Below are 19,606 nucleotides of genomic sequence, written 5' to 3'. Positions count from 1 at the left end.
GCCGTATTTTCGAAAATACACACATTTATAAATTAATACTTTGCTGGCGGAAGGGTTTTTGTGTTTACAAACATACAACGTTCAGGTGTTTTAAAAATATTCAGAAACTACTACTTAACTTTTGTTTGTCAAACTTTACATATAGGAAAAGCGATTTTTCCTCTGAGTTTTTGCTCTGAGCTTCTTCATTTTCACAATGGAATAAATGTTGTGAATGACCTGAGAAAATGCATTATTGTAACATTTTAATAACCGTTATAAGAATGTATGTTACCAGTTATTGCGACTGCTTTGAGTTAAATTGTACGAAAAGTTCAATTTCCTATTTAGACAATTTCCATTACGTGGACAGTCTTGTAAAAAGTAATCAGGGTAGGATGTTGATTCAAATAATGAATGTACAAGCTCGCACGTAAAAAGGTAAACAGTTATTTTTTATCAGGATGCTGTCTCGGTAATGGAAACTTGTTAAACTGATAGAATTTGATAATCAGAAATTCATTAGCTACGCTGATATGGATTTTATCAGTGAATCTAGTGGTTTACACCTTAAGCGGAATGTACAAGATTCGTATTAACTTACGAATCCTGAATCCTGTGATTTTATGATAATCTGTGTAATAAAATATAATAAATTACTATTTGCACAATTTGACCTGCGATTCAGGTAGAGTTCCATTATTTAAGATTGTCGTCAAAATAATCGTCGGAGTTATTAAGAAGTACAACGGAATATCTAGTAAGAAATAAAGTATACCATCTACTTAGTACTCGACAAAGTGTTCTCATTAGGAATTCTCAAAGTAACGAAGTGGAAAATCAACTTAAATATCCGGTACTTTGAAGGTTGTTAAACGACACTTCAAACGGTAACATATTCTCAATGAAGTGGAAGTAGACTTAGGTAGTCAGACATCTACAGGGCGGCCGATTTAAGTGGAACTGCTTCTACATATCTTTCTCCACGTCTCGACGTACGTCTACTATCAAAACTCTTTCGTGAAAAAATGTACAATGCAACGTGACGACGAATCCCGCAGGTGAAAATATATTTTAGGTGTTCTATCGAGTGCATTTCGCAGCCAGAGAACTCAAACATCGCGTTCGAAAAACGCTTGGACAGCGAACGGCGGCGGGGATAGTCAAACGCGTCACGTTGCGTTTAAGTAATACCGGGTCTTTACGTAATCCCGGCAAGATTACTCTTATATCATTCTATCGCGTGCGGCACCGGAACAAAAATAAAAATAATCTCGTGCGTTCCGGCGAATCGCGTTCCTCGCGGCGACACGGGGACAAAAAAAGCATTCCAGACGCGTCGTTCCATCGAACCGATAAGCAATGCGTATCGATGACGTGTATATCCGACTAGCGTTGTCAGTGGAACTCGAATAAATAAAGAGTGTCAGGCTAACTGCGAAATCGTGGCAACGAGAGTGCAATTAATCGAACGATTAAATTTGATTACGATGCGACGCGAAAAATAAACACAAAACAAAATAGGACAATGAACGAGGAAAGACAGGAAATATACGAGAGAAATTCTTTCGATTAATAGTTCTCTTCGTTACACGAAAGAATTCGTTCCTTTTGACTTGTTGAAGTAATTTTTACTCGCGAGCATGATTTCCGCGTTTTTTTTTTTGTGTGTAATTACGTAGTCGTGACACTAATTGCGAGAAATAAAAAAACTGTCACCTAATGGGTTAATTGACCGCCAGGAAGTTGGATTCTTGCACTGTCAGGATTCGTTCGCGGTACGATGGTAATTATTTTCTCGAGATCCGATTGAGGCTGATGTTTACGTTGTATTTAATGTTTGCGCTAAAACGGTTTGTGAGTCGAGAACGGCACTAGCGATCTCTTATAGACTCCGTAACGGAGTTGAAATATTACGTTCCGATCCCATTCAGCTTTAAAAAAAACGAGGAGTCTTGTTTCATTTAATTCGAATGAATTGTTCGAAACATATTCGTCCGCCCTCTACTTTGAATAATTACAGTGGAACTTGAAAGCGGGAGGAAGCTTTTTCACCGTTCTGTATTGTCCGAGTGACTATTGCGTTAACATTCATTTGATTAAATTCACTCCATATAATGATACTTTATACGTTGTAATAAATGCACCGTGACCATTATTAACTTCACCAGGATAAAATGGAGAAGAGCCTTTGAGGCTCTCAGTACTGAATAGCTGAAATTAATAATTCTAAAGTATTTCACTTTTTTCGAATCTGTTTATTTTTATATTAATAAAACAGTAACATTAATTTTTTTTATTATTTATTGCATATATTATTATATTTTTAATATGAAATAATAAAAGAGCCTCAGAAGCTCCTTCATCCGGATGAAGGGAAATATACCCTACCATTCAGAAATAATTGTCTTCCTTAATTCTACAGTTGACTTTTGAAAATTTCAATAAACAATCGTGCATTTTGTTTTATTTTAAACTGATCAGACCAGAGGCAGGAGGACGGAAAAAAGTAATGGATGACTCGTAGAGGAGGTTGGCACATAACGACAAAGAGGAATCTCCTCCAATCAATCCAGTTCCATTGACACGTTGACTGGCACAGTGAAAAAGGCAGTACGTAACGAGACATACTTTATTTTCGTTTTGTCTGCGTTTCAAATGTGCGTTCAAAAATGTAATCTAGTATTAATTTGACACGAAAATGTTGTACCAGTATTGACATAATCCAGCCTCTTTGCAATGTACGTGTCACATATATTTGGATGATGTAGCATTCAAACTGTTAGTCAAGGTCCTCGCGACGCTCTATCGCGGCCAGTTTCCTTTTAGCCTCGTTTTTCGACCAGATAGGACCACGCGAACGACGACGACTCCTGCCCTCGCGGAAACGGTCGTAAATCATTCGTCTAGAACGCAATAAATCTGATCAGGGGGGAGGGTATCAATCCAGATATCGTTTTTCTCGCGAACCGGATTACGCGTCGTGTCGTCCACAAACACTCCGGGGTTTGCGTGCACTTCAGATTACGGTAAACCGTAAGTTATCATCCTTAAATCACTCGAAATCCGTATCTCCGTTGCAATTGATAAAATACCGATGACACCGCTAAACCGGCTACCATTCGGCTCTGTAACGCAAGAGGGATGGTGTGACTGAGGATGGATTACATATTTTGATCTCGTAGCTTCTGATCGAGATTGGATGGATTACATCGTTTGATCTTGTAACTCCTGGCCGAGATTTAAACGGATTATCATGGCTGATAACATGCATTTTCTGTAGAATAAATTCTGCTACGAACCGTTGCAACGATAAAGGAGGTGGTCTACATATGGGCTAGTACTTTTACGTTGTGATTTATTGCCAAACCTGTTGAAGATTTTTAGGATGTAACACTTTAATGTATGTAAAACGTGTTTGCTTTGTGATATGGAGTTAAAATAAGTCGTTGTTTTACACTGGTCCCGCTAGACTGAAGTACCTAACATGATCTTGTACTTTCAACTAGCCCATATTTAGACCCTAGCCTTTATTCGGACCATCTCCTCAACTGGTCTTTAACGTTTCTTGGCGCAAAAGTAACGATTCGCTTCTTGATTTTGTTACAAGCAGAAATAGCCTACTTTATTACTGAAAAAGTTATCTTATTTAATACCTGTCTCAGAAGCCACTTTTCTTCAATTTATTATGGAACAGAGTTGAATTTACCTACTGTCACGTTTCGCACAGCGAGTAGCACGTGACCTGAAATCCATTACGATGATGAACCTCATTCAGAATTCTCTTCATCGCATTATACGGCGTTTCAGAATTCTTTCAATGTGCCTTTGTATTTCATTTCCACAGTCATCATATTTATCTTCGTAAATATCTCTTTCTTTATTCTCCTCTGTCTATTCAGCTTATCGTGTTTGCCCTATTCATTTCGCTACGTGTGTGTTTGGCCCGGATTAGATGTGTCTATTTACTATACATATATCATGTGTTGACCATGATACACACCATTCTTGAAATTATCATTGGTAGAACGAACTAGCTTTTATGAATGATCAAGCTACTGTTTGGAATATAAGAAAACCGGACGATAAAAGAACAATCGTTAATTATCCGTTCATCCTCGAGAATCCACGGAAGGAACAAATGTAATGCATCGTAAAAATTTAAACCAGCTTTATCTATGTAGCATAATGATTTCTCGTTGACGGAACTACGTCTGTCGATAGGATATTGACGAGCACGTGGTGGGAAGTTCAGTGAACGGTTGAATGGAACGGTTGCGGAAGAGTGAGAAAAGTGTAAAGAAAAGACAACGGTCGACGGAAACCATTGAAGGTTCTTCACTAACGAAGATAGGAAATTTTCCATTCTGATAAGAATTTTCATGAACTTGAGAACGGTTACGTCATACCATCGAACGACATGTTTCTGTCGTCCAGCGATGAATATCGCTGGTCTCTTGGAACTCGACGAGAAAAATCACGAAAGTCTGCAGGTGTCTCACAAAGATGTGTATCTCGAGTACAAGATACAGTAGCTAACGATCGAGAAATATTCCTGAAGCGAATATAAATTGTGTAAAATAACATTATTATTAACATAGAATAATTCTCTATAATAACATCCTTTTTTTTCAAACCCTTAGGGTAACAGCATTTTCTGCGACAAGACTGACATCGTGTAAACTTTTATTCTCAAATACCCTCGGAATATAATTATTACTTGTTTGGTTTCTCCTATTGCGATATTTACGTAATCAGAAAATGACCAATGAAGACAAGCTTGTTTCGTTAGATATAATAATAAACATATTAGTTTCCATTCCCATATCTCGCAACAACGTCCCATCAATGAGTTCCAGATCCATTGGTCCGTTCATCTACAGTGATAACACCGCACCCGTGTTTACAAAACATTGCGTATCTGATCGAATTATCGGAAGATACGTCAATCGAATGGAATGAATGGTCAAGTGCAACGCGTTTATAGCTCAGCCAAGCATAGCTGTTGGATCTGTTGCAAGAGTTCGGACAATCACTTCTCCATCTCTATTCATATACCTTCTCCGACTCTTTACAAAACACTAGCTCCATAGTTGCGGCAATAAACGATCCAAAGTTTCCAACAGACCTCACAGCTCTGCCTTGTTTTAACTCCCTCAACAATTAGCTAACTGGACGCTATCCAGACATTAGTCGAGGCTGTTAACCATCTACTGTCCGGTGTAATTTTGAAGTCACATACCAGTTCGACCATTATTAAGCAAATGAGAATGTTTTCTTTCACATTTCACCCATGTAACTCGAGTGTTACCATATACACTGCGTGACATAACTATAAAACCACTTTAAAATCTTCAATTCCTCTGTGCTGCGGTTAAAATAAAAACACATAAAAATATGCCATGTCTGAAATCGTGTTGAGAAACAATGTTTCTTCAGAAAAGGATAGATTGTATTCTCTAGAACAAGAAATGTTTCTTTTTTTTTAACCACAACATATAAGGAACGAAAATTTTAGGGTGGTATATAGAAATAAAAAAATTATTGAACAATAACAATTAACTTGGGCGGTAGAGGGTTAAATTTCAAATAACTTGCGTTTCCTACGAATAATAGACAGGCTTCTCGTATTTACGAAACAGTCGGTTAGTTGTCGAGTGTCAATTCTCCCCGTTAATTCCAACCGCGATTAAATCGGGTGGGTGTCTGCGGACGAATCCGACACCGGTGATGGACGATTGACTCAATGAGACCAGGGAATCGGGATCCATTGGGCCCCGTCTCTCTCTCTCTCTCTCTCTCTCTCTCTCTCTCTCTCTCTCTCTCGTTACCAAAGCAGGAAACAAAAAGTAACACGAATCCTTTTGGGCGCAACGACCGTGATTGCCACTTCGCACGGTGATTCATTCTCTGTCTAACACTTCCCTCCGGAACTGAACGTTAAACCTTCTGATACGCTGCACGGTAATTCGATTAACCCCTTGGACGATGTCCCATTCAACGTGTTCTCGCAATTCAAATTAATCGAAGACAATTTTGTGATGATACAAGCTAGCTTCGGTATGCGAGAAAAACGAAAGCTATTATTGATGTACTCGATGAGTGTTCTAATACTTATAAGCGAAAATGTACGTGTACAGCGGCGGAATACGACACTAGATATAAGAAAACGAAAAATTCTATCTGTATATCGCTTCCTGTCGATAGTATCTCACCTGTAACAGGAAATATCGATGTCACGAACGTGTATACTCCATTATCCAAAAGCTTTGTTTATCTACACCATCGCGTCTAATAGTCTAACCAATAAAGTTCCATTCTCTGAATAGAAATGTATGTGGGTACGAAGATCAGATTGAAATTTTCGACACGGAAACAATCGATATCAACGACTTTGGTAGTCGCTAGGATAAGAATCAGAGCTGATGGGAAAAATTCTCGGGGCGTCTTCGCTCTAGAATTCCGCGATAATCGCTGAGAACCGTCATCGGTGGGCGGCACGCTGTAGCATCGCTTTATCAAGTTCGATTAAAATGTAAACATGAAACTGCCAACTGAAGTTATCGTTGGCCCGAGGGAAACGCCATTTTCGCGAAAAAAAATATTTCCTCCGTGAGATACCCGCGAGAAAACGTAAACATTTTTCATTAATTCGATTTGCTCGAATGAAAACTTCTAATCTTTGTGTATTATGGTTAAAATAAAAACGAAGAAATTTTTCTTCTAGGGAATATAACCTATCCTTTTCTGGAGAAACATTATTTTTCCACATGATTTCAGGTATGATATACTTGGTTCGTTTTTATTTTAATCGCAATACACGAACATTGAAAATTTTAGGGTGGTTTTGTAGTTATGTATTTGAAAGAAACTCGACAAAATAGAAAGAAACATACTTCATGCAAATACATATTTTGTTCGAGAGAATCGGATTGAAAATCTCTTGGAAACGTGCTCCCGTGTCTGTCCACTACCAGCTACTTCTACTTGCACCAAAGTTTACAAACACCAATCATGATGCAGTATTATTTGTTTACGAGACCTAATTCCATAAATACTGATAATTCGAATATAGTAATAACAAGCGTTACCATCGTCAATATTTATCGCAAATGTAAACAACGAATAATAAACTGACAGCAATCTTCCGTATCGAATTCGTCCTCGGTACATCAGATATATGTATTAATAGCCGATTAAAAAAGCACGAAGGGAAAATCGTCGGACAATGGAAGAATTTATCGCATCACAATAAATCCGTTCCGATAGCGATGAACAGATTAAAGCGAAATGAAGCGCGTGACGGTTATCGTCGACTTTTCTTTCGCGCTCGAGATCTATGAGGCAATCCGTACAGCTATTCCCGTTCGATTTTTTCATATTCGACAAGAAAAGTGTAACGAAAGAACCAACAAAGCGTCACCGACTCGATTTTTACAAGAAATCACAGTAACGAACTTCTTATCAGGGGGACACGAGACGATATTTATGTGCGGTCCGAGGGGAATAGGGGATCCACTGAATGCTTTTCGCTCGGAATTGCGCTCACGCGCGAATTGTACAAACAATGGTCCGTATCGTGTACGCAACGGTCGAATTACGAAAGAGCCTCTTCGATTACCTACCGATTTCGACACGATCGAACGAAAATATTTATCAACGGGTGACGAACGTGTCGCAGGTCTGTGTCTTTATCGCGACGAAAATTGCTCTGTGTATCTCTTTCTATTCGGAACTCCTCTTGTGGAGGCTCGCGTCGTTTCGGCCGTTTATCGAATCGTTGGAACGTAAACAATGAGGAGATCATTAAAGTGAACGTTGTACTACATAATTCGAATTGTACAGGTCGTGATTCCTTTTTCTTTTCGACAATCAAAATCTACATTACCGTTCAAAAGTTTGGAAGCAATTAAGTACAATCTTAAAAAATTAATGCTGTAGATTTTTTATTACAAAGGCTTATCTGTATAGGTATATTCATTATACATGGCAAAACCAAAGTAACAAAACAGCTTATTCTTACAAATTTTTGCCTAATCAAAATGACCACTTTTATAAATAACTACCAATCAAATTCTGGGAATTGTATTTATTGATTTCTTAAAATATTCTTTAACGAAACTTCTCCCTTCTGCTTTAAAACACATCAAGAATTGAACACAAGTAACAGAATATGATAAAATAAAGAATTCTTGAGAAATCTGATTAGGAAAACGATTTTTTTCTACAGACTGGTTGAAATATGCAATAAACATTTTTACAGGCGGTTGCTTTTAACAAATTAACAGATGATTCGTTTAACTAAGAAATAAGACGGCTTCCAAACTTTTGAACGGTAGTGTATATCATGAAAGCTATTTCGTTAGCTGGATGTAGATTCCACGCAGTCGACGAAAAAATTTAAATTGTTAACAGGACAGCATCGAATCGATTCCAAAGAATACTGCAATTGACTCATCGCAAATTGTACCGTCGATCCAATTGAAATTGCAGTCAGACAAAAGCCAACGGCTCCATCAAACGGTGTTTCATCCGCGGAATTAAAGCGAGTGTGTGTCATCCTGAATGTATCGATTATCTACGTTTTTATCGGTGTAGTACCTTGAAATCCTTTCGATTATCGACTATGAAAGCTGATCGTTATGTAAAATTCCCAGCTCGTTGAAAAGTAGTTATCTTCAGCCGTGGATAAGATAAACAGCATTGACGTAATTCTGCAATCGATCGAGACGATAAACGATCGATTGCGATCTTGGAAACTTTCTCTAAACACCAGAATGCTCACGAACTATCTCATCTTTCATCGATCGAACGGTATTAAAAAAAGGAACACTACAATTATAATTTTAAAATAACGTTTTAAGGATCTGGGCCGTTAAAGGGTTAATATCCCCTAAACAATATTTATCACTGACTTTCTGACAATAAAGAATTCTTCAGGCATTTATTGCATATTCGATAAGCGTCCTAATACCCATATGACCGAGGAATATTTATCACTGCTCGTTAATTTAATCGCAAAATTAAATCGTCGAGACGGATCGATCCCAATCGATGCTCTCGAGAAATACCCACACGGTCCTAGAACGGCGGAAACGTCGTGTCGCGCGTACGATCACGAGACTCCTCTCGGCGCAGTAATGTTGCTTTAACGAGCACTTCGTCTTCGTTTCAATGACGAAATTTAACGACTTCGTCAAACCGAAGGACACGCGTCACGTTTTCGTACCGCGACATCGATAGAAAGATAACCGACACAGAAATTTCTGGTTCGCCAAAGTGAAACGACCGACATCTACGGCTCGGAGAACCGTCGCGAAGCCTTGATTTTGAAACTGAAAATCGCTAGGGAAGGAAAATATTTCAAAACAGTGACGGTTACTGTCTCGTGATCAGAAACTCCAACACTTGAAACATATCTACTCAGAGTTTTGATTATTTTGTTCCATTTAAATGGTACGTTCGATTATCAAACATGGAATTATGCCTTACACAGTAATTTCTTTAATATTTTTTATGACACAGATAGATATATTATATCTTTATTGGGCATCTTAAGAAAAGATACAAGATTCTGTTTATAATTCCATAGAAGCTACGAAAAAATTGCATATATTAGGTGATGCAAATTGAAAAGGAACTGATGGTTTTCCAAGTACGGGACGGAATCTCCTTCTTCTATTTCACGTGACGAAACCACCTTGGAAATTTACGTCACGTTTCTCACTTTTTCGTTTCGACTTTTTACGCGAAGACTACGAAAGTTCCGTCTCGAACGAGGACCGATTCGAGGATCAAGAAAGTACACCGTCGGGGGATTTACTTCGTGTTTCGAAGGGAGGCCAAATCTACGCGTAACCGAATGATCGATGAACGTTAATGGATCGAGCGCGACCGGTGACGTCCGTGATCGAGAAGGAATGTGCGGAGGAAAAGAGATTTACGTGCGAGCAGTAATCGCGGGGAGTCCACGAGCCGCGTCCTCGAACACGGCGAATATTAAACGATTCGCATCCGGCGTTCGGCCGAATTGAATCTTGGCCGACGAAGATCGCAATCGGCTCAAACTACATCCTTATTAGCCGCGTAACTGTGAGAATGAGACATTGTTTCAATTCGCGGTGAATCGATCGCACGTTCTCCGCTTTGGTTTGGCCGAAGAGGCTTCTTTTCCTCGAACAAACGTCATTCTTTCCTCTCAAGATTCTTCAAATTTCAAAAATTCTCACACTCGTAAATTCTCAAATTATCAAATAGTCTATTTATCAAATTCTCAAAGTCTCAAGATTCTCAAAACTTGATACTTCGACAGAAAGTATTGAGTTCGAGAAATACAATTACAGCAACATTAATTGTTTGGAAAATCCTGACTGGGTTAACGAAAGGATACTTAAAGAGTCAAACGTGGCTGACATTTTTCAGTATATATAGTTTCATTAACATAAGATAAGAAAATCGAGTGAGACTTTCTGAGCACCGAGCAATCTAACGCTCTCGAGGAATCCCACGAAACCTCAAATTTCGCCGAGGCAGCTCCCAGTTGGCGAGGCTTCATTTTCTGCGATTATCCAATCCTCTGTGATTACTACGATCTCGAAGGAGACTGATTGCACCGCTTCGTAGAATTTTCATCTATACAGAATCAACGAAGGAATTTTAACGAAGGAAGACGCTCCTTTTTCTTTGAAACCGTCGAACGGGAAGTTTCTATTATAATTTGTCGTCCAAAGGTTTCGAGATTGCGTTCTACAAAACTAATCGAGAATGTTTCAAAATTAATCACGAAAGTGATTTCTTTAGGAGGGATTCTTTACTTTTGAAATAGGACACAGAACAAAGTTTATTTCAAACACCCTGAAACTCATTATATACAAGTCGCGAACTTCTATTCTATTGCGAGCCACGGTTAACACGATTTCATACTTCCCAAATATAATTTCGCGGGGGAAATTAACCCGAACTTCACCGAAACGTTCTGCGAACGCTTCCAGCGAATCTATCTCTTACCAGTTATTACCGGTGGTTTCGTTCGTGTTTGATGAAAACAGTCGCAGTCTCGGTCCAGAACCACGAAAGCATCCAACAAATGGCAAAAGTTATCACAATAAGAATATAGAAAAAGGTATACAGTCAGTGGACAAAAAAGTACCAGCGACCAGTTTGCGAGCGATCTTTCTTAGTGTCTGCCACGGATGGAAAAGGTTAGGGACCGATATTTGATCAATAATAAAAGAAAATTCGATTTATAAGCAATATAGAAAAGTTGGTTTACAATATCTGCTACTTTTACAATTAAATAACAGTGGATGAAGTTCTATTCATTCATTGTGGTATTTGAAATTTTGCTTTGTCTGGATCTACTCTTCTTCTAAAAGTGAAACTAAAGTGAATCGCCCGACTGTCACGCGTGCCGAGCCAATGGCAAGTTCACCAAGTTCATTACACGCCGCTGGTTGCATTCGTAGATCTCTCTATTTCTATATTTAAACCGCAGCCTCGGAATAGATTCTCTTGAGACCGAAACGACAAAAGTTGATTAGTCCTTCGCAAACCGTTCTCTGCCATTGAAATTGTTCCATAGAAATCCACCAATTTTCAAAGAATTATCTTCTAAGCTGTTTTCAATTCAATTCTAACGTTAATAAATTAGACATTAGGAAATGACTTGAGAAAAAATTCTTCCAACCGTTAGATGTTCCCCTTGAAATAGTTCAATTTTATCTTGACAAGTTTTTTCACAAATTAGTAAATAAGACAGATATTTATGTGATCCAATTTAGCTGAGACACCCTGTACACCATAGTTATAGGTCTCTGTGACCCACTCACAATATGACTAAAAACAATTTTAAACTTCATCGATTATAAATATAAACAGTATTTGCCGACAAAAATCGTAAGTACACATGACCCGGAATCAAATGAATTTACGATGTGTGATACAATTAAACCCATTGTTCAAACTCTTACGATGTTTAAAGTTCCTAAGAATCTTAAACCGGTGTCACGGTGATTATAAATCACGTCAAAATCAAATCACTTTGTCTTAAAACAGATTCCGACAATCACGTAAAAATACATACGTGTTTCGAATGTCGTCCGCTAGTTTTCAAGTCACGTAAGGCAACTCGTTATAAAGAGACACACACACTACTGTACGGTTTTTTCGTTCAAGAGCATTAAAAAGGAAAGAATCTCGACCGACTTCCGCCAATGTGTGCACAATGATTACGAGGCCAAAGTTCGGGAGACATTAAAATAAACGGGTGAATCAACATCGAAATACACAGAGGAATTGTCTCATCCGCGGTTAACGAGAAAAAACGTTCGAAGGAGATACCTTTCCAACAACGGAGCTTAATCTACACTCTCTGATGAGGTGAAATTTTAATCGATACATGCAGCCGGTCTAATAATACATGCATTATTAAAGTAGACGGAAAGGATCGTACCTGAAATGATTTAACGAACCTCACGAATTAATCACGGAAAAGCACATTCTGAATCGATTTTATTCCTAATGAAATTATTTATTAATTTTATGTAGAGATCGTGTCGAAATATCAAGGATTAATGATCCTCGTTGTTAGACGGTCCGACCAAGAAAACATTTTTGTTTACGTGAAATATAAAAGGTTCAGACCCAAGTACTTTGGCTAACCTGTCCGACCGTTACTGACCGTTTCTACTTACCGCGAGAGAGAGAGAGAGATTCGCGACTCATCGTAGATCATGTTTATTTACTCATCCACGTGATCTGCTATTGAGGAAATCGAGCTTTATCGTTTGAGGAAGTTCGAAAGCTCCTGACATTTTTCTTCCGTTAAACTATGCTTCAAAGTATTAAAAATATAATTATCGGAAGTTAACTGTTCTTAGATATTTCCATCCCTTTTGAAACGGAGGAGAGAGTATCCACAGAAGAACTTGAACTTTTCTACTCTGAACCGCCACTGAAGCTTGCGTGTTTCGAGCCAGAAACGTTTTAAAACCGACTCGACGAAATTCCACGGATTCGTTGATCGCGCCGCCGTGTTGTTTACACGCCGGGGATTAAAACAACAACAACGAAATCGATTTTTATTTTTCCATCGACCAGTTTGTTGATACTTGCTGCAATTTCTTTTTTGCTAATTCTATAATTTTTTATTCTTTCTTAACACAATGTGTCAATCGTATTTGTTTGTTTTATTTAATTCATTTAACGGCAACGCAATTTTAGGATATGATTTAGAGAGGATAAACGATATACTACAGTGACAGTTCAGAAATTTCTGTATCGAGACATAAACGTAGTTTGTGTAGAAAATATAATAGGTCTGCAATTTGCACGCCACGTGTTGCCATTAAGGAAAAGTAAAATCGTAAACATAGTGAAATTATTCTGTTGCCTATTCGTTTACTGTCATTTTCGTGGCTAAACTACTAGCGATAACAGGATCGACACCGTTGTATAAATTTTTCAAATTAGTGTCTTCTTTTAGCCTGCATCGACGTATTTAGATCCATAAAAGTTATAGTAAAACCATTTTAAACGAGTACTATAAATCATCAAATCAAATTAATGATATTACTCTCTTGTGAGACACTATGAATACTCAATTACATTCTATAAAACGTTTAACTTTTCAAAAAATTTCGAAGGCTTTAGTGTTTAATAAAATTCGAAATGTCTTGTCCTTTTTCTTTTAACTAAAGGTACTTTTATCGAAGTTTTAACCTTTGTTTTTTTTTCTATGGGAAGAGTTCATGCATTACTCGTTAAAATATTGAATGTATCACAGAAAATATAAATACGAAAAAAACTACAACGTTGACTAATCATTAACAAAACCACGTTCATTCGTAACCTTATTAAAGGTAAAATATTTGCATTTCTTTCATTACGACTCGAATAAATTACTATAGATCGCGTATGAAAATTATTATAGTGTCGTTGTGTACGGTATTCCCCAGAGAAAGCCGTGCACGAACTACTTCCTGGAATTGCTCGTTAAAATGTTTGTAAGCACTTGTGTTTGGCCATTAATCAGGACCATTCGGAAGTTCAAATAATTGGGAAATTCTGACGGGCGTTCGCTTATCAGCGCGAAACTCCGTGTTAAGTCGTCGTCGAAATAATTCCGGCGCGCTATCGCCATGATTTCGAAACGAGTTTCGACTCCGAATCCCCAATTTACATCCTAAAGAAGCCCTCCTGTCGTTCAAATTAAACGGAGCATCAAAGTAAAAAGTGTGTCTCGGCGGCACGGAACGAACAACTGTTCGTTGTTGACACACGTTCAAACGTCAACCCACATCATCCATCGATCTACGTGAAAGATATCGCGCGATTATCGACTCGTCTATCGATAAAAACGAAAAAAATTCCGTTCTATTATTATTCTTTAATTCTGTTTAATTGCGCCTCGTTCCGGATCTATTATTGTTCGTCGAGGCTCGATTTACCGTTCCGTGAATAATTCAACGAACCCCCGATCGCCGAAACATTGGAGAGGTAAGCTCGCCGAGGGAAATAGAAATTGGTCTGAAGGTTCACTAAACCCATCGTGTTCTATCTACCTGGTATTTAATTAAAAGTAAAAACGTGACTTAAAATATCCGTCCGTGAGCTCTCGATAGAACAATCGAGTGTAAACATTTGTACACAATCTTTATTTATGTATTCTCACTGTCTTCACTGTTATTGTCGTTTTTTGCGATACTTTTGTCTGAATTTCGAAAGGAAATTCCCGGTTTGGTAATTTGCTCAAATAAACGCGACATAGTTTTCCCTGAGAAAACGTAAGTCGCTGTAAATTGACGGTCTTTTATTTGCAATTCATCGGTCGAAAAAAAATTCAAACATTTCTGTACGTCGAACGGAAAATTCGAAACATGACAGTTCAATCAGCGAAGCGTAAATTTCATAACCTGTATGTACACCGTTAAGTAATTCCAACACTATTACCAACCGTATCAATTTCGATTCATTTCTGAACAATTTCGAAAATTAATAATGTTATAAATAGACTGCGGATTTTATGCATTTATAGTGTTCAAAATTGTCTAACGCTAGAACAATCAAACCTGTCAAAGTGACAGATTTCATATTTCTTGCTATACAATTACTGAAATCATGCAAGTGCTTCGATTAGAATTTTACACAATATACTACGTCATACATTATATATGTATATCAATATATTACACAATTTACGTTTAATATACGTATGCATTTAACACTAGTAGACTGTATCCGCATAGACATCCGCAATCCACTTATAAATAACCACCGGCCCGTAAACCGAAATTTCGCCCGAAACACCTCCGGAATACGTCAACGTTTCCCGCGCGAGCGCCACTGGTTTCCAAACTGGCTCCATCGTGGTACGCAGGTGTGTCGAATGGGGAAGCTGTGTGGGGGTTACAGGGTCGCTCGAGTATACGCGGAGCAACCCCCCAGACGTCGTTGAACTTGGAGAGAACGTGGGTACGACTCGAGTCTTACCTGCGGCTGCCGCGACGTACTGGAGCGTCGTCGAGCCCTTCTCCGCCATATTGTTCACAGGACACTTGCCGTTTACACCGTTAATAGTCGTGGAACCAAGTCGATGGTCGTATCTACCGGCACCGTTTCGGTCAGTATGTCTGTCAAGGGTGGTTGTATCGTGCACTTCCGTGGAGGAACTCGCTGGCACGGGGCTGTAGGCATACGGCCGCTCTTTATACGCTTTACGCTCTTTATACCGCCCCTCTATTTCCTCGTCGCCGTGGGTGGGGGCCATTTCACTCCCTCCTCTATCTCTATTACACGCTCGATAAACAGCTGACCTCTCTGTCTCTCCCTCTCACTCCCTTCCTCCTTCCTTCCGCGACCGGCCGATTCGGTTGGTTCACACACAAACAGTGTATGTGTGTGTGTGTGTGTGTGTACTGGAGGCGAGTTCCTCGCGGCGAGAGAATGACCACCAGGAAAATGCAACGACCGTCGTGTCCTCTCGTGTCCTCGACCCTGCAACCAATCATCGTGTCAAGGTCACCGCTGCTGGATTCGACGATCGACCCTCCGTCCCTTTGACGGTTCAACCCTAGTACGCGACCTCGACAATATTGTACGTGGGAAATGGGAAAATTGTATGGTTAGTTGGTTTGTTGGAGCATCGATGATGGAGTGGTAGCCGGTGGGTTAGGGTACGGAGAACTATCAATGGGAACATTTTTTTCGACGGTCCGATTGGACTAGTTTTAGCCCAAGGGTTAAGTTTAACTAGGTTTTGTTGACGGTTGGAAATTGCATTCGAATTTCAACTTTTGTTCGATAGATAGATCGTGAATTTTATGCATTTATCATAAATTTGTGGATGCACAAAATAACGGTAAAGTAACAATTTTCGTCGAGATTAGCATCGAAGCATATCATAGACATAACTTAAGTTCAATAAAGTGATCCATAGAAATTTGAATTGGCATAAAGATCCGCAGTCTGTTGATAGACTTTGTATTTGTGATGGGATTTGGGATTTTTTAGTTATTCTTGTTCTTTGAGGAAATTGAATTCCCTGGGCACACCTTACTAGTTGTCTCATCGTGTTATCAGACTGACAGGATTATGTAATAATAATTACACGCTCTGTTATCTGGAAACGCAGCACTAGATCGCAGTCGTATATAATGGCGTGTTGGCAAGAGGTGGGAAGAAACGGCGGAGAATCTTACTGACAAATGAATATTCGTGTCAACGTGTCAATCGTCGAGTCGCAATTGGGCCAAGTCACGCAAAAACCTACCAACCCTTAAAATGACAAAAAATTAGTCACCACAATACAGATCCCATAACTTTATGAATTTTATTTTGCAATAAATTACCAACTCTTCTACTATACAATTATTAAAACTACCAAGCTATTGTAACAATTACTCGAAGCGAACTCTAAGTACCACTTTTGTCCTAATCGCTACTAGGAACCTACTTCGTGTCAAACTTGACAATTTGAACCTGAACTATATAATTTGAAATTGCACTCCAATTATAACACGAACTTTCCCTCCCACTCCCCATACGTTTCAACGTGTGTATTTCTAAGTATTCACTCCCACTTTTACTCCGCCTTTTACCGTGCACCCGGTACTTATACAAAAAAAAAAAAAGAATCAGCTCGTACCACTCCCATTCTACTCTATTTTGGACATGCAAATTAGTGTCCGTGGTATTCGAGCCTCAGAAGCGCAAAAAGGTAACTCGCGTAAAAGTTCGAACTACTACTGTGATTCTACCATGGTCAAGGTCGGATAACCAGTAGTGGCGATCATTGATGATTATCAATGTCAAAAGTAATTAAAGCCTACTTGCACCAAATACTTGTACGACTCTCAATATAAAGTAATGTAACATAAATCAGTCATCGTCAATGCGATAATTTTATATAATGTTTTATTGATACCAGAGATGAGCAACTTTGTTATCTAGATGAAGACTCTCGAATAACGAACAAAAGATAAAAAAAGTACTTCGCTCTTTTTAACTGATTAAACGTGGAAATTCCAACATTTTACAATAAAATAATGCTTCTTCAATGAGTAGACACTTGGCAAACGATTGTTTACTCTCACTAACTATTTAAAAATCACGATAACGCTTGTAGATACTGCTCTTTTTTAATATTCCGTCTAATTGTACCCTACATATAATGAAAATTTCGCTTCGACTGAAAAATTGGCATTTTTTTCGGAAGAACTAGTTTCCTCGCCAATATGGCTATAAGCAAGCAAAATTCACGATCGTTCATTGGAAGTTTCCAAAATTGAATTGAGGAGAGCAAAAAAATACTGAGCGGCGGCGTGTGAAGATTGCATGGCGTTCAACGTGTTAACCGACAGTTTCTTTATTGTCCCCCGAAGTCGGAGGGATCGGATCAGCCAAGAAAATTTGATGTTTTTCTTTGCGGTCGGCAAGAGAATTTCCACCGAACTCGAGGCCGTCGTAAGAAGGAATTGATATCGGGGCCATTCTGCGCGAATCCATTTACCACGATGTAGACCACCTACACGGATCGGGATAAAATTCCTCCGCGAGCTTGTTCTTATTGTGACGTGTCTGAATGAAAAAAAATCGATAACACTTGCCACGGAATATTTCGACGAGCGTAATTAACAGTATCAAGCCGTTTCAATAATCCTTACGCGATTCGTGTTGACTTTCGACAGCTCCTGTAATTGCTAATTCGCGAACTTCAATTTATTGGTATCGTATTGAAGGCTGTCTTAGATATTCAAATGAATTTAAATAATTAATTAAAAGTCAGTTGCCGTCTGATTCGATAAATGGCAATTCTTGAAAATCGATTTGTATAAATTTTTCGCAACATTGACTTGTAGATACAGGACACAGCAAAGAAAATTCGAGGAAGATTAATAAAATAGACCGACGGATTTTTGTAGAATGGATATCGATACAATTGATTCAATAGTAAAAGGCTATTTTGTAACCGTTCAACAACCGCTATTTTTATATGTATATTATATTTCGTTTAGATTATGCAGCAAGTTCACGGAAGACCGAACAAATCAAAACTTTTCCATGTTTACGAAATCGTTCCCTTTCCTGCGTGGTTTCCTTGAGGAAGGTTCCATTAATTGTGACTTTGATAACTTCGAGAAGGCATTTTATCGCGCAATCATCGACGATAATTTCAAGTACAGCTGATGCTTGTCGAGTAATGGAACATGCGTATACAAGATGCTTCCATTTGTTTTTATCATTCCCGTCGATAATGGTAAGCAATCAAATGAAATACGAATGGGAACTTCATCGGTGGAAACACGCCTGCGCGAGATAAGGAAACGACGAGGAAAATATTGGTCTATCAGGTATAAAAGGACGAATTAAGTTAACATTTTCTCTACCACAAATGATGAAACAACGTAGTTATTTACAAAGAATCCATCGAACTGCGTCAGTTGTCAACGTTTAAATTGTGTATTGCAAACATCACTTCAACCAAATTCATTAGTCGAAATAAAAACTGTTTCGTACCTTATCAAATTTCACGCTTTGATTTAACCTGCTCACTGCATTTTTTGGTATCTTATACAAATATTGTTTTTCTCATAAAATTAAGTACCAATTTTAGGACTATTTGTAACATTTAAACATTGTTTTATAAACAGTGTGCTTGCTCACGATAAACAACGAACTATAATAGTAGTCCCATGAACATCGTCTTTCTAATGTTTGGATGTCATTTAAAGAAGTTGCGTACTCTCGATTATGTAAGAAATATTCCAAATATTAGCAGGTTAACATATATATAAATACTGATAAAAATGTAATGGAATATATGTATGGCCTCGAGGAAACAGGATACTCGAAATGATCAAGCTAAATAATATTATAGGAGATCAATAAGTAAAAAGAAAACGGTAACAAAAATGTCAAAGCAACAGTCCAGTTTCTCATTTCTACTTTCCTGAATAGTCTCGCTTCCAATTTCTGAAATCGTGTCCCCATCCAATAACGACGTGTCCATGATATTTCCTCCGAGAGCAATCTACTTTCTTTTCCACCTCTATCGTGTCTCTGATATTGGACGTCATATTTTCGCAGACATGCACGGCTTTTACTGTCATTGAAAGTACATTTCTCCACA

The 19,606-nt window shown here is 38.4% G+C and overlaps 1 protein-coding gene across 1 annotated transcript in view; it reads right to left on the bottom strand.

The window, feature by feature from the left end:
* Positions 1–19,606, bottom strand: part of LOC107188972 (facilitated trehalose transporter Tret1-2 homolog) — a 31,558-nt gene that overhangs the window by 8,336 nt on the left and 3,616 nt on the right. Inside the window, exon 2 of the mRNA XM_015577377.1 lies at positions 15,469–15,972. Within this exon, the coding sequence (XP_015432863.1) occupies positions 15,469–15,745 (277 nt within the window). The 5' untranslated portion in view covers positions 15,746–15,972. The remainder of the gene's footprint in view (positions 1–15,468; positions 15,973–19,606) is intronic.

Source organism: Dufourea novaeangliae, unplaced genomic scaffold (assembly GCF_001272555.1).
Source record: "Dufourea novaeangliae isolate 0120121106 unplaced genomic scaffold, ASM127255v1 scaffold125, whole genome shotgun sequence".
Lineage (NCBI taxonomy): Eukaryota > Metazoa > Arthropoda > Insecta > Hymenoptera > Halictidae > Dufourea > Dufourea novaeangliae.
Note: the sequence above shows the minus strand (reverse complement) of the source record. Positions and strands in the feature narration are given on the sequence as shown.